Source organism: Bos taurus, chromosome 21 (assembly GCF_002263795.3).
Source record: "Bos taurus isolate L1 Dominette 01449 registration number 42190680 breed Hereford chromosome 21, ARS-UCD2.0, whole genome shotgun sequence".
NCBI classification, from domain to species: domain Eukaryota; kingdom Metazoa; phylum Chordata; class Mammalia; order Artiodactyla; family Bovidae; genus Bos; species Bos taurus.
In genome coordinates, this window is record NC_037348.1 from 20,432,379 (window position 1) to 20,447,729 (window position 15,351).

The 15,351-nt window shown below is 50.8% G+C and overlaps 1 protein-coding gene across 5 annotated transcripts in view; it reads left to right on the plus strand.

Annotated features, from left to right (window-relative positions):
* Positions 1 to 14,721, plus strand: part of ACAN (aggrecan) — a 69,406-nt gene extending 54,685 nt beyond the window's left edge. For 3 of the 5 annotated variants that reach the window (XM_059878937.1, XM_059878939.1, XM_024981588.2), the window contains 6 exons: positions 7,181 to 7,294; positions 10,449 to 10,607; positions 11,012 to 11,094; positions 12,180 to 12,324; positions 13,127 to 13,309; positions 13,816 to 14,721. In XM_059878937.1, the coding sequence (XP_059734920.1) occupies positions 7,181 to 7,294; positions 10,449 to 10,607; positions 11,012 to 11,094; positions 12,180 to 12,324; positions 13,127 to 13,309; positions 13,816 to 13,892 (761 nt within the window). In that variant the 3' untranslated portion in view covers positions 13,893 to 14,721. The remainder of the gene's footprint in view (positions 1 to 7,180; positions 7,295 to 10,448; positions 10,608 to 11,011; positions 11,095 to 12,179; positions 12,325 to 13,126; positions 13,310 to 13,815) is intronic. The other 2 variants (NM_173981.3, XM_059878938.1) reach the window with 2 other exon arrangements.
* The last annotated feature ends 630 nt before the right edge of the window (positions 14,722 to 15,351 follow it).

The following is a 15,351-nucleotide window of genomic DNA, read 5'->3' on the forward strand; positions in this document are numbered from 1 at the left end:
GACCTAGTGTGCTTTACAGCACACAGATTCCTCAGTTGGCAGTAGAAGTGACTCTGTCTGTCTGGTAGACATCTTGCCAGGTGTGCAGACACGTCCCCCCTCCTGGGTCTGGGTGTGCAGTAGAGAGCAGCAGGGCGCCTGTCTTGGGTGAAGTGCTATGGAGCTCAGCTCTGTCAGCCAGCCCAGCCTGGGTCAGCGAGGAACAGACTCAGGGCCCAGCAGGGCTTCTGGGATGGGGGCCGCCACCAGGATCAGAGCCCCCTTGCTCTCTTTTAGTATCTTCTGACACCTCTGTCCATTCTTAGCAACTCCTTTTCCAACCTGATACTTGAAACAAAAATGGAATACTGGTATCAGAAGTCACACAGCAAGGCTCGCGTCCTGGCACCTCTGAAATTAGAAGTAGGTGACAATGGACCTTAGCTAATCTGCTCTAAAGACACCTTTTCTTTAATCATGTATATTTCCAATGGGCGTTCCTTCCCGCAGTTTCTTCCCAGGCAGCTCTGAGCCTGGTAATCATGTCCATTTGAAAGTGCAGCCCCTAGAGGTTAAGCAGTTTGCCTAACTCCGCTGAGTGAGTCCAATCAAGAACTGGGGTCTTCAAAACTCTTCTGTTATGTGCATGTGGTGAGGGCGGCGGATAAGAGTGCAAAACACTCTGTAATTAATGCATATCCCAACCAATTGGCTCAGACGGTAAAGAATCTGCCTGCAGTATGGGAGACCTGGATTCGATCCCTGGGTCAGGAAGATCCCCTGGAGAAGGAAATGGCAACCCACTCCAGTATCCTTGCCTGGAAAGTTCCATGGACTGAGAAGCCTGGCAGGCTACATACAGTCCATGGGGTCGCAAAGAGTCAGACACACTGAGCGACTTAACTAACCAACTGGGTTAAAAGATGATTACAATGACCAGTTGAGGAAACACTTTTATTATTTCAATTAACAATTGAATTAGATCTATTCAGTAATTACCTAATCAATTGGCCTTTTAGTTTGAGTTATATTGATAAGCATTATTTTAATAGCATATTACTAGTTCTTTTTCCGGGATATAATTTCCTGGTGGTAAAGATGGTACAGAACATGCCTGCAATGCAGGAGACCCAGGTTTATCCCCTGGGTCAAGAAAATCCCCTAGAGAAGAAAATGACTACCTACTCCAGTATTCTTGCTTGGAGAATTTTTTGGACAGAGGAGCCTGGCGGCCTAGAGTCCATAGGGTCACAAAGGGTCACATGACTGAGCGACTAACAATTTCTAACACTTTTTGTATCAAAAACATTTGTGTGCTAATATCCAAGAAATGAATTTGTGATTTAAAAAAAAAGAATTGAGGTCTTCACTGCTTAACACATCCAGATGAATAAGAAATCTTCTCTTGAACATAACAACCAGTTGTTGGTCTTAAAAAGCTAGAAGCTAAATTTCAGGGGAACCAGAATTAAGAGTGGCTGTAGTATCACATTGGTTCAACTAGAGACAGACGAGCCCTCGCTACCTCATTTGTAAACAGTGTCAATGATGGTGGTTCTGTGCTTTAAGACCTAGTGCCTCGGTCCCACTCGTACAGACTCTGATTAGAATAGTCCTGTGGCCTTGGCACTGGAGTTTTTTAAACTCCCAGGTGACTCCAGTGTGCAGGCAGAGCTGAGAAACACTGCTGTGAGGATTAAGATCATCCATGTACATCTTACAGGTTCCCTTTTCTGTCTCTCATGCCACTGATTACGAAAAGCTTTGTCATCTCTAAAGAGTGAGTAGTAAGAGTCATCCACGTGCAAAATCTGGCATCTCGGTACCCACCACGATACCCCTGGGGTCCCAAGTCACTCCTGTTCAATTTAACTCGAGACTTGGCGCTTCCAAAAGGACTGCAGATGGTGTCCAGCATCCATAGATCACCCACCTGTCATGTGGCTCTAGAACCAGGAACTACAGGTTGTTAAAAGGCCTTATAGATCTGTGTCATCTTGTTTAGTCAGCATTCTGTAAACAGGTTCTTGATAAATTATTAATCTGTACTCTTTACAGCAAAATAAATGCTTAATGAATACTCAGATTCTTTAGCAAGGCTTCCCAGGTGGCACAGTGGTAAAAAAAAATCTGCCTGCTAACGCAGGAGACACAAGAGACGAAGGTTCAATCCTTGGTTGGGAAGATCCCCTGGAATAGAAGATGGCAACCACTATTGCCATACTAGCCAGCCTTTTATCTTCCCTGGTGGCTTAGAAGTTAAAGCGTCTGCCTCCAATGCAGGAGACCCCGGTTTGATCCCTGGATCGGGAAGATCCCCTGGAGAAGGAAATGGTAACGCACTCCAGTATTCTTGCCTGGAGAATTCCATGGACGGAGAAACCTGGTAGGCTACAGTCCACGGGGTCACAAAGGGTCGGACATGACTGAGCGACTTCACTTACTTACTTACTGCCATACTGGAGATGGCACCCGCTCCAGTATTCTTATCTGGTAAATCCCATGGACAGAAGAGCCGGGAGGGCTACAGTCCATGAGACCACGAAGAGTCAGACACGACTAGCAGCTGAGCACTACTGCTTCTAAAGGTCCTTTGGCAGTTAAGCACTGAACTGGAGAGTTCCCTGGCAGTCCAGTGGATAAGACTCTTCGCTTCCAGTGCGGGAGGTGCAGGTTTGATACTTGGTGGGGGAACTAAGGTCCCACAGGCCGTGAGATGTGGCCAAAAAAAAAAAGCAAGACTATCCTATTCCTATCGACTTAAAAAGCAGAAGCACTCTCCTCACTTCCATTGTTAACACAGTATTTCTTGTAGGAATTAGATTTCTGATCCTGACGTTTCAATCCTGGCAGCTCCTTAGAATCACCTGGGAAACTTTATTATTTTTATTTATTTATTCATTTTTGGTTACACTGGGTCTTTGTTGCTGTGCATGGACTTCCTCAAGTTGTGGCAAGTGGGGGCTACTCTGGAGTACTCGGGCTTCTCATTGCAGTGGCTTCTCTTGTTGTAGAGCATGGGCTTTAAGCACACAGGCCTCAGTAGTCATGGGTTTAGGAGTTGTGGCACACCAGCTTAGTTGCCCTGTGGCATGTGGAATCTTCCCAGACCTGGGATCGAACCCACATCCCCTGCACTGGCAGCTGGATTCTTATCTATTGTACCACCAGGGAAATGCTGGACTGCTTTTAAAAAGTGCCATACGTGGGCCCCACCCTGAGCCATTCTGATTCACTTGGTCTGGAGAGGGACTCTGGTGGTGTTGGTAATTTTTTTTTTAATCTAAAAATTCACTATCACAATGATTCTAATGGGCAGCTAAGTTTAAGAAATCAGATCTCACATTCAATTTCCCAGCAATCACTGGCATTGCCTGGATTTCTCTAAACTCCATGGTTAGAAGGGCATGAACTTAAATTTTAATCAGACTCTTTTCTGTTTTATTGACATTTTTCACTTTGTGGATTTGAGATTCTGATCTATAATCCGACACTGTCTCTTCCCCCAGTGGGGTGATGTTTGAATTCCAGTGAAACCTTATCCCTGGGGATTGGGGGAAATGCTTTCAAAGCAAGTAAAAATACAGGGTTATAAGTCAAGATACAAATTACATCTTGACATAACCAAGAAGTCCACAGGCAGATTTTAACAGGCAACTAATTGAATTTAAGAAGTAGGATATTAAAGTTGCATCCAAGATCAACCTTTAAAATGTAAAAGACTTGACAGTATAAATAACTATAACTTTAATCATGTTTGTTTTTAAAGCTAATTGGAACTGATAAATATGCTGTTATAGTCCTTCTCCTGGAGAGGGAAATGGCACCCTGCTCCAGTGTTCTTTCCTGGAGCATTCCCTGGACAGGGGAGCCTAGCAGACTATAATCCATGGGATGGCAAAGAGTCAGACACGACTGAGCACACACACATAGTCCTACTATCAGTTGTGATACACCAGAGAGCAAGTATTTATGTTCAATTCTGTTCATCCTGATTGATCCTAGGTCTTTGCAGGGTGTGGAGCATCTGTTGAGCTAAGAAATTGCCTCTGTGCTTCTTGAGGGGATTTCCGCCCCCCAATCCTTGTTCAGTAGTCATGTCCAGGGTCATCACATATAGCCGCACAGGTTGTGCACTGAACAACTTGAGGGGTAGCACTCATACCATGGTATTTATGAGTGGCAGCCCCTTTGGTTGGATATCACTTGAGTTAAAGCACCTGCTGTCACTTCACTCCACTTTTTCTGTAAACAAAATAAACTCTAACGTGGATGTCTTGAGTTCTGACCCAGGCAACAGCTGGACAAGATCTATTCAGGGTAGAGGCCTGAGTTCTCCAATTCAGAGGCCAAGGTGATTATTTACAAGTATCTTTATTCCCATCACCTTTACCAGGGGTTCTTAGCTAGCGACATCACTAGAAAGCCTTGTTCGGGAACAAAAAAATCTCTTTTGGTTAGAGTAGTGGAAAGCGGACTCAGAGGCCCTACTCAGTGATGACCTGTGAGCCCTTGGCTGGGGAGGCACAAATGGTAATGAGATGCTGAGATCCAGGACTCCAGTCTCTCTCTCCACATATAACAGAGACCTGACTTTCATCCTCATGGCCTAATCTCCTCCAGTCTGTCTCCCCTTCTTACCATGTGGGCAGGTCACTTCATTTGTTTTCTTATCTATAATATGACACAATGACATCCATGCTATAGGGACACTTGGAGGATAAGTGGTTGTGAGATATGGTGTCTGGCTCAGAGAAGATTCTTGGAAGATAATGGCTCCCTCTCTTTCCTCTCTTCCTTCACACAGTCTGCCCAAAGCCCTTCCCATTCTCCATTTGTTGTCACCTTGTCTGGGGTCCCCAAAGTACAGCAGGGCCCAGCCCAGCTATTCTCATGGTTCCAGAAGATAAACAATGTTCTAACTGCCTTCACTGAAAGAGGTGGGGCAAATCAGGGCCAGAATGGCTCTTCTAATCAGAGGAAAAGAAGAGGCACCACAGGCCTGAGTGACCAAAGAGAAGGCCCCACCCAGGATGTCCCACCCTCTCCGTACTGCTGACGGCCTAAGTTGCCCCAGTGCTGCTCACAGGCTCTCAGGTCTTCAGGATTATGGCCCTTCCTTCCCTCCTCATCTGTGAATCTTGGGCGCTGTATGAAACAGCTTCTGAGCCCAGGAAACTAGTTCCTTGAGTTTCAGTCCCTGCAGCCTTCTCAGATTCTGTGCCCTGGCCAAGCACAACAAAGGAAAATGCACTGTCCCAGGGCGCAGGCCACGTGGGGAGGGCAAGTGATGTAAAATAAGCCTCTGGGACCACTGGAGGCCACTGGGCCTGACCTCCCTTGGGCCTCTGCCCTCCTACCCTCTCCCCCATGGGTTGGGCAGAGGCCCCAGGGTTGATGTCTAGCTCTTCTTCCCAAGGCCCACTCCCGTCCCTGCTCTGTACAACTGCTTTAGCGCCTACATTTGCTTAATACCCCCTTGCCCAGTGCTTCCCGTCTCCCATAATGACGCTAAGGGACCAAAAGACAACAGTAGAAGCAAAAGAGCCTCCCCCAGCTTCTGCCCAGCCCACCGGCCTGACCTATTGCTGCTACTGCTGCTGCTGAGAATCCTGGTGCATGCTGGGAATCCAAGTGCATGCTGGGATTTCAGCCCATTACTCCATGCATTTTGGTTTTGCTTGGAACAGTTTCAAACTTGGAACTGTTGGTTTCTAGCCCATGGTGTACAACTCCCTGAAATGAAGTCAAGAACTTTGTGAGAAGAGAGACCTCCCTGAGGACTTGAGATTCTCAGGCCCTCTCATGGCACAAACCCAGCTCGGGTCTAGATGACATCAGCGACGCACTAGTGAAAAGTGCTTTTATCTTCTTCTAAGAGGATTGACTTTAACGGTCTAGTCTGTCCTTAAGAAGTAAGAACTAAGTCCTGGAACGTATTTAGGAAGATGCCTACGTGGAGACCACCCATCAACACATCAGGTCCTGAAGTTTGTATGAACATAGCTTTACACATCATGCTGACTTATAAGACAGTAGAATCTATTCATTCCAGAATTGTATGAATCCCCTGGGAAGAGGAGCTTCCAATACCTTTTGTCATGTTCTCAGAGGAAGGAACCCAGCAGGTGCCTTTGAAGAATGAATACAAAAAGCGTAGAAGGATCTTCTAGGTCTCTGGCTTCTCTGAAAGATACAGAAAGACTAGATAAGGAGTTCCAGTTCTCATCTTGGCTAATGGATGAAAATTTGAGGCAAAGGCCAATGACTTACCAGTATAAGTCCCACAAAGATGGACATCTTGGACCAGATGAACAGAAGGAGAGAAGAGTCTTCTGGGGAACAAGGCTGATGGATACCTGCCAGTATCCCAGGCTGGTGCTGGTGGCTTACTAAGTGCCTTGCCAGCTTCCAACACTGGGTCTCCCACTGGCCAGGATGCAGCCCTTCTAGAAATCATGATTCACTGGAGATGTCCCTGTTTTGAGGCCTTTGGCTGGAAGAGAAGATTACATGGGGAGATATTAGACTGGGTTTCTGTTCCTTCCCGCCAAGATAACAAAGTTGGCTTCATCTTTATAAGATACTCTAGACTTTTATTTACTGAAGACAAAGAAGGTTCTGCATCCAAAAAAAAAAAAATCTCATGTGAATATTCCACGCTGCCATTTTCTCATGAACCTGTACTCTGCAGACCACTTCTAGCTTGTTTGTTCTAGTACTGCATGGCCTTGTCCTCTTTCCTTGGTTCAGACTGACAGAAGAAGTTAGGAAAAGAAAGAGCTCTAACTAAGCTTCCAGTATTTGAATTCCAGCATCCTTGCTCACTGCCATGTTAAGAGCCAATTCAGACCCCAGGGCCGCTTGAAATATTCACAAGAGAAAACACCTGGAGGAACTCCAAGCTCACTCTCACAATAGGACTTTGCCTTCACAAGCCCCAGATCTCTTCACCCACTGGGAAACCTGGCTCCAATGCCCCAAGCTTGCCAATCAAGAATCACACACATGCAAGAAAACCCTTGTTGGATCTTTGGCTCAGTGCTCCAAGATGGCGGCAGCAGCAGCAGCAGCAACAGTTCTTAGGAAATCCAGGGCTGTGGAGAACCGCAGGGCTGGCCACCCATAAAGAAGCTGCAATGCAATTGAGAAGCTGGAGTTGCCGGCAGGAGTCCTAATGGTGGCCCTTGGTTTCTTGCAGACATTGACGAGTGCCTCTCAAGCCCTTGTCTGAATGGAGCCACCTGCGTGGATGCCATCGACTCTTTCACATGCTTATGCCTTCCCAGCTACCAAGGGGACGTGTGTGAGATTGGTACGGCTGTCTCGGCTTCAGCTAATGTTGCTAACTGCTGCACCCAGTCTTCCTCCCTCACCCTTCCCTGCTAACCACAGGTTCTAGGCCCTGGCTGGACCCCCCACCCAAGATCCATCCAGGCAGCCACTTCCAGGGCCACAACTGAGAAGTCAGCTTCCCTCACTTTCACTCCTTCTCTTGCTGTTCCCCATGGAAACCCTCCTCTGGTGCACTGGCTGACCTGACCACAGAAGAGCCAGGCAGGCCAGGCCAGTTTGTGTTTTGGAAGGTGGAGCTATAGAGGAAACTTTCAAATACTAACCTTCTCCAGGGCTGCCAGATGCCACCAGCAAAGTTGGTGCCTGCATCAGACTAAGAAGACAGAGCCGATTCCATGCATTTGTCTTGAAGGAAGCTATGGGTGGGAGTCATTGGTCCTTGCTCTGGATGATGGCCATGGATCCTCCCAGCATGCCCATGGGCTTGTGTCTGCCTGCCGTCTTGCCCATGGGACTTTAGTGGCCCCTCCATGGCCAGGGGAGCCACTGCACCACACTGGCCAAGCTGACTTCTTCTTCTCTGGCAAGAGCTATGGTTGATCTGTCTGAGAGCTCCCATGTCACCAGCATGCTCAGGTCACACATGCACAGGGACTGTTTCGTGTCACCTTGTCATCATTGCCACCATGACAGCTGCCATGTCAACACCACTCCGGTCTGTGCTTCCTTTCTCGCTTCCTTGTGCAAGGCAAAAGGCTGGCCAGAGAGAACAGAACCTCGTTACATGGGACAAGAGCTGAGTGTCCTGTTCCTTCTTAAACAATTTTTTTTTTTTTTTTTTTTTTGCCACACCACGTGGCATGTGGAATCTTAGTTCCTGACCAGGGATCAAACCCGTGCCCCCTACACTGGATGAGCTTCCTCTTGCCAACCCCTCTGCTTCTACATCTGGGCCAGGACCTGCCAAGGGGAGCTGTGGGCCAGGAGCTTCCTGAGGCCAGACTGTGCCTGAAGCTCTCTCACCTTTGATGTTTCCTAGTCTCCCCATCCTCCTGGGTCTCAGGGCCACCCCAACTCAGAAAGGCTTGCTGTTGCTAGTAGCAACGATCCATGCAGAACTGGTAGTGTTTAGGGGCTCAAAGCTATTTACAATGAAACCTCAAGTTGGTCATCCCAGAAGCTTCCGAACAGCAGCTGAAACTCCTAATCAGCGTGGTAAGATAGTTTTGGAATGTTTCAGGCTGGTGGAGGAAATTCTGAATGAAAAGGCTTGGCCTGGACCCTCCTTCTCTGCAGCTTCCCATCCTCCACCTTCACCCCAAGGCTCCAAAAAATTGGTGCAACGGGTCTTTTCTGGGGTGTGAGTGGAGAGTTACAAGGATTTTCTCCCCGGGGTGCCAGAATATTTGCCACTGGGAGAAGAGTCTGGAATGTCCATGCAGACCACAGCTCTTGGGTGCCAGGCTGGGTGAGGAGGTGCCTGCACAGGGCTCTGCCTTCTGATGCAGCAAAGAGAGGGTGCTGCCGGAGCCCCAGAACTGGGCCCTGGGCCTGGACACCCAGCTGAGCAGGGCTGCCTCTCTTCTCCCATCCAATCCTGAGCACTCACCACCCCCAGCGGGTGCTTCCAACCTTGGCTGTAACCCTGAGCCTTCTTGTAACCTTCCTGGAGGTCTGTTGCTTATTTCCTGAGAGCCTCCATTTTGCAGGACCCTGGCTCCTCTTGGCTCAGCTATTCCCTCCAGCTTTGCCAGCCCAGCTCAGCCCTCAGGCCCCGAGGGGGTCCAAGAATTGACCCCCCAAGTCAGCCCTGGGATGATGTCTGTGGCTTCCTCAGGTGCTCAGTTATCTCTGAAGCCTCTCCACCTTTCTTTCCAAACCCTTTGGAGAAGGTGTTGGCGGCAGGGGGACCAGCAACTTCCTCCTAAGCACTTCCTGCTGCTCTGCCTCCTTCTTCAAAGACTGCCGGCCACAAACTCTTCTCTCTGTGTCTGTCTTCCAACCCTGCCAAGCAGTAGTGATCTTTTCTTCCTAGAACTGCCCGACCAGAAGGCTGCCACACAGCCTGAGGGGTTCATGGCCCCACACTCAGCTTCAGGGCCCTAGGGACAGTCCTTCACCTGTGAGACACCAGGGGAAGAAAGAAGAGAGGATCTTGGAATTCCCTCTGTCCAGTGCTGTGCTGGTAGATGTTTAACAACTGGCTCTCAAAGAGGATGTGTAGCACCTGCCAGTTTCTAAGATTCAACACTCCCACAAGGGCCAGGGAAGCTACCAATGTCATACCACTAAAGGCCGAGTTGGGGGGGGGGTGCTTCCATAATGGTCCAGTGGTTAAGAGTCCCTGCTTCTACTGCAGGGGGCATGGGTTCTATCCCTGGTCAGGGAACTAAGATCCCGCATGCCTCATGGAGCGGCAATAAATAAATAAAAATAAAGGCCAAGTTGGGAAGACACACACCAGCTCTAGCACATCCCTGCCTCTGTCCCTCTAGACTGTTCCAAGAACTCCACCTCAGTGCTTTCTCCTGAACTCAGAACCCCTTATCAATATAGATTTAGGGGGAGAGAAGTCCCTCTTCTCATCCGCCACCAAGAAATAACATGGAAAACCAGGGTCCCTGGGTCATGGACTCCAAGCCAGTATTGCGTGCTCTCCTAGAGCCAACTCTGATCAAAAGGCTTAGAGGTCTGTGTCTTCTTTGGACCAAAGCGGACTTGGTTCTCCTCCTCTGTCCCCACCCAAGCTTCCATTCCATGCCCCCAGCACTGCCTGCTCCTGCCACCTGCACACACTCCCCTGCAGCCCCCTCTCTCCCTGAAGCCCCTCAGAGTCTCCTTAAGTTGTCCTTAAGCCTCAACACCTCCTACCTTCCCAACTCTTTTTACCTGGCCTACTGAGCTCTGCCAGTCCTGGTGAGCAGGCATCAACAGGAGAAAAACTTCGGGGGTGGGAGGCGATAAGGGAAAAAGAGAGGGTCCCTGGCATTTCCCAGAGGCCTCTGGGGGATGAGGGGCAGGACCAGGCCTCCCGGCTTCCCACTTGAGGCTCAATCCAGTGGGGCCTCTCCCTGCCTTTCAGGGTGTGACGCAGAAGGCAGGATGAACACAGGAATCCACCACCCTTAGTCGGCCCCCTGGCTCTCTCCTCAAGCCCCTGCCCTGTATTGCAGACCAGAAGCTGTGCGAGGAGGGCTGGACCAAGTTCCAGGGCCACTGTTACCGCCACTTCCCCGACCGGGCAACCTGGGTGGACGCTGAGAGCCAGTGCCGGAAGCAGCAGTCACACCTGAGCAGCATCGTCACCCCCGAGGAGCAGGAGTTTGTCAACAGTGAGTGCAGTGGGGCCTTAGGGGCCTGAGGGGAATGGTCACGCAAGCCAAGGGCCTCCCTGGCCAGCAGTCAGTGGACTTGGGCCCAGTCAGGGCGGAGAGGGAGGGAAAGGGGGCATTTCCACAGGCTGAGGGGCCAGTGGTTCTGACTGTACCAGGACAGCCCACAGTCTGTCAGAGTCAGCCTCAGACTAACCCTGTCATCAGTCTACGTTGCTCAGGGAGCTGGGCCCAAGTGCACTGCAAACGTGCACGTATGGAGACCCTTGTCAGGACCCCGAAGGCAGGTGGCACGCTCCTAAGCACCCACCCAGCTCCTGCCACCCCTCTGTCCCCTCTGTCTCGATGAACTCAGGTTTCTCCCACATACCTTCAGGTGCCCAATACCCATGCCCTTTCTCTAGACAATGCCCAGGACTACCAGTGGATCGGCCTGAACGACAAGACCATCGAAGGGGACTTCCGCTGGTCAGATGGACACTCCTTGGTGAGTTCTGCTGGGGGCACCCAGGATAGTTGATGGCCCAGAGAGGATGAAGGAAGACTCCCCCAGAGACAGACATGTTCAAATCATGTGCAGATGTTCACTGAGCAGGTGCTAGACCAGGAGCCCTGAGGTCGGGATTGTGTCTTGTTCGTCTCACTTTTAGAGACTAGCCCAAGGCTGGACACCTGAATAATAACATGAAGGGAAGGGTGGGGATGAGGAGGGCAATGAATGAATGAGGGCAAATCACCAAGAGGGTATGTATGCATGCATGCATGCTCAGTTGCTTCAATTGTGTCTGACTCCCTGTGGCCCTATGGACTGTAGCCTGCCAGACTCCTCTGTCCATGGGATTCTCTAAGCAAGAATGCTCGAATGGATTGCCATGCCCTCCTCCAGGAGGTCTTCCCAACCCAGGAATCGAACCCATGTCTCCTGCCCTGGCAGGCAGACTCTTTACCCACTGAGCCACCTGAGAAGCCCCCAAGAGAAAGGTTTAGAGAGGTTCCTTGGCTACAGAGCACTGGAGTCCACACAAGGAGGTAGACAGACAGCAACATAGATGCCAGTTGAAGAGTGTACGTAGTAAATAATGAAGATCAGCAAAGGACCTCAGGGAAGACTTCCTAGAAGAGGCAAATGTCAACAGCATCGTGGCTGTGTTGTGGTCATGGGGAAGAGGAGCAGCTACATCAGAGCAAAGGGGCCTCGTTTGTCTGCAGTCAGGCTACAGGGAGAAGCCTGGAAAGGCAGAGTCTGGACATGGGAACAGTAGCTCTACCACCCAGTCCTGCCCAAGCCTGGCAGCCTGGTGACCAGCCCCGCTGGCCCATATGGAAAAGGAGATAGGCATCAACTCATGAACAGGGACTGTGAACCCGGGGTCTTCTGAGTTCCTGACAATGACCGCAGCCCAGTGGTGTGACCAAGTTCTTGGGAGGGCCCGTGAGTCCCATGGCACCACCAGACACCCAACAGTCTTTGTGCCATGGCCAGGAAGGGGCTGGACAGGGAGTGAAAGCAGGGGTTAGGCAGGCTGTCCCACTCCTGCCCTCTGCTCACCCCTTCCCCAATCCCACCCACAGCAATTTGAGAACTGGCGCCCCAACCAGCCTGACAACTTCTTTGCCACTGGGGAGGACTGTGTGGTGATGATCTGGCATGAGAAGGGCGAGTGGAACGATGTCCCATGTAATTACCAGCTACCCTTCACCTGTAAAAAGGGCACAGGTAAGTGGCAGCATGGGAGGGGTCCCACAAGGACAGACTCAAGACCCCAGATTCCTGCTGTGTAACCTGAGCCACGTCACCTGGACTCCTGGCTGCTGGCATCACTCACCTGCCCAACTAGCAGATTGGAGCTGACCTGAGGGGCAGGGGCCTCGCCCCATGCCAGCATCCCAGAGCCAAGGGAAAGGCTTAGCCCACTAGGGACCGGGAGAGGGTGAAGGCTAGAGGACAGAGCCCCCTGCACACACAGTGCCCTGGGTATCAGCACAGAAAGTCACCCACAGTTGCACATGAATTGGGAGCCTCCCTCTCTAGGATCCCAAGTCCATCAGTCGCACGAGTTGGAGAGTTGTCAGGCCTTGATCCTTGGCTTTGAGTCTGCAGACTTGGAGGTGTGGCTGGGACACTCGCCAGTGTTCCTGCTCCTGGCCTCATGCCCCTCCCCCCGCCCCCAGCCTCCTTTGGTTCCTCCTTCCCCTGCACCTGTTTTCATAGTCCGTTATCATGGCAAGGTCACAACCAGTCTACCTGGCTCTCACCCTCTTTCCCAACTCCTCATCCTTTTATTCCCTTCCTGCTGCTGTAAATCATTGAGGAGCCCAGATGTCAGAACCAGTGGCTTCCAGATTCTCAGTGCAGAGTGAAAGCAGGCAGGCAGGGCTCATGGCCAGGTGTCCAGGCTCCCTGCCCCTTCCTTGGACTCTAAGCTGGCTCCCCACAGCCAGGGGGACCACACCAGCTCATCACAGGGCATCAGGGGAGACCCTCCGAGAGCCCTTTCTGAAGGGTATTTGCCCCTCAGTGGCCTGCGGAGAGCCCCCCGTGGTGGAGCATGCCAGAATCTTCGGACAGAAGAAGGACCGATACGAGATCAATGCCCTGGTGCGGTACCAGTGCACCGAGGGCTTCATCCAGCGCCATGTGCCCACCATCCGGTGCCAGCCCAGCGGGCACTGGGAGGAGCCTCGGATCACCTGCACAGACCGTGAGCATCACCCCGCACAGTGTTAGATCCAGCCAACACATCCTCCTCCCTATCCCCGACTGCCAACACAATCGAGGGCTCTGTCACAGATGTCCCCTGCCCCCCGGGAGGTTCACTTTCACTGAGAGGGGGACGGAGAAGGCGAGTGCCCTACTGTCCTTTTCAACGCCCACCCAAAGCCCCCTGTTACCAGTCCCCCCGTCGTGTCCGATTCTTTGCGACCCCATGGACTGTAGCCCGCCAGGCTCCTCTGTCCATAGGATTTTCCAGGCAAGAATACTGGAGTGGGTTGCCATTTCCTACTCCAGTATTCTAGCCTGAAGCCCCTTAGCCCAAGGTGGTTCCAAGAAAAATCAAAACCAAGAAGCAGGTAAAACCTCAGGCTGTCTTCATCAGCCCATGATTTCTACAGGGAGGGGATCAGCAGAGAAGGACTGAGGGAGGCTGGGCTGGCCCGCTTTCTTCCCAGAGTTCACCCAGATTTTTCCATTTCCCTTGCACCCCAGCCGCTACCTACAAGCGCAGACTACAGAAGCGGAGCTCACGGCCCCTGAGGAGGAGCCACCCCAGCACGGCCCACTGAGAGGAGCTTCCCGGACGTGCCCAGGACGCTGAGCCCAGAAGCCTAGCCAGGCTGACACCCCATCCGGATGGTGTCCTCTCCTTGTCGCTTTCTGTCATATAAGGAATTCCATTAAAGAAGGAAAAAAAATAAACCCCACATTGTGTATGCACCCGCCCACCCCCCCAAATCGCCAAATCTGCATCTAATTTTCCCCCCAAACGCCAAAGCAAAGCAAACGTATGGTAACCCATGGACTGGAGTTTAGAGACGTTCCTTCAGTCTCCCATCGTGCCTTTCCAGGGACCAGCACAGGGACAGGGGGAGAAGGGAAGGGGTTAAGTTAAATAAAGAAGATTATTTTTTGTTTCCTGACTTTATCCAAGAGCAGTGCAATCGTTGGTTCGTTGGTTCTTTCACCTCCAGGGAGAGCTAGGGAGGAGGGAGGAGGGGCAGAGAGACCCGAGGGCTGAAGAACTCTGGAACCGCAGCTGAATGTATTGGATAAGATGGAGTTCATCTGTGTCGGGGAGAAGCCCAGGGGAGAGGGGGTGGCTTCCAGCCCACTGAGAGAGCAAGCCATCAAGGGATCTTCGAAGCGTGGGGGGTCGGGTTCCCTCCAAGGGTCCCTCCTCCAGAGTCCTCTCACCTGGGTCTGCCACCCGAGCAGGTGTCCGTCTCGGCAGGGCTGGGTCGGGGGGCACTTCCTTCCCTGTGGGAGTGTCACCCACCTCTCCCCCACCTTTCCCCACCCCCCGGGACCGTGCAGGCACCAGGGTTCCGTGCACCTATTTATATTTTTGAAAAGTAAAGATTATGATAATTATAATAATAAAGACATTGGAAGAGATCTATTTCTTTTCTTTTCCCTTCTTTTTCTTAATTTAAAGAGAAGGCAACCATAGTCCAGGATCTACTGAGAAGTTTCTTAGGAATGGGGACTGCAGGGACACACTTTGATCAAATGACTCTAAATTTGCGAATCCTGTTTGATTGGAAGGCCTGGGACACCACACAGGTTTGGTGCTCTATTCTTATATGAGTTCTGTGTGTGTGTGTGCACACATATGTGTGTGTGTGCATGTGTACGTGTGTGTGTGTGTGTGTGTGTGTGTGTGTGACAGCCAAGAGGTGCTGTGTATGGATCTGTGAGTTGGCACCCTGTCAGAGAGTAACTCAAGTCAGACTTCTGGCCACTTTCCATAGTTTGTTCCTTTGATTTACACTGTTTGCTCACACAAGAGGAGTCGATTTATAGAGTGAGTCCAAGAACAGAGGCAAAATCACGATTTATAAGAGGGAAGAAAAAAAACTGCAGACAGTCTGGGAATGCTGAATCTTGTTTATACATTTTTGGGGTCAAATGGGTTAGCTAGCCACTAGCACAAAGGTCTGGGCATCCTGCCCATAAGTAGGCTGTAGGTTATCAATGAAAACGCTTTCAATTGTTTATGGATTTCCCCCAACAGACCTTGAGTGG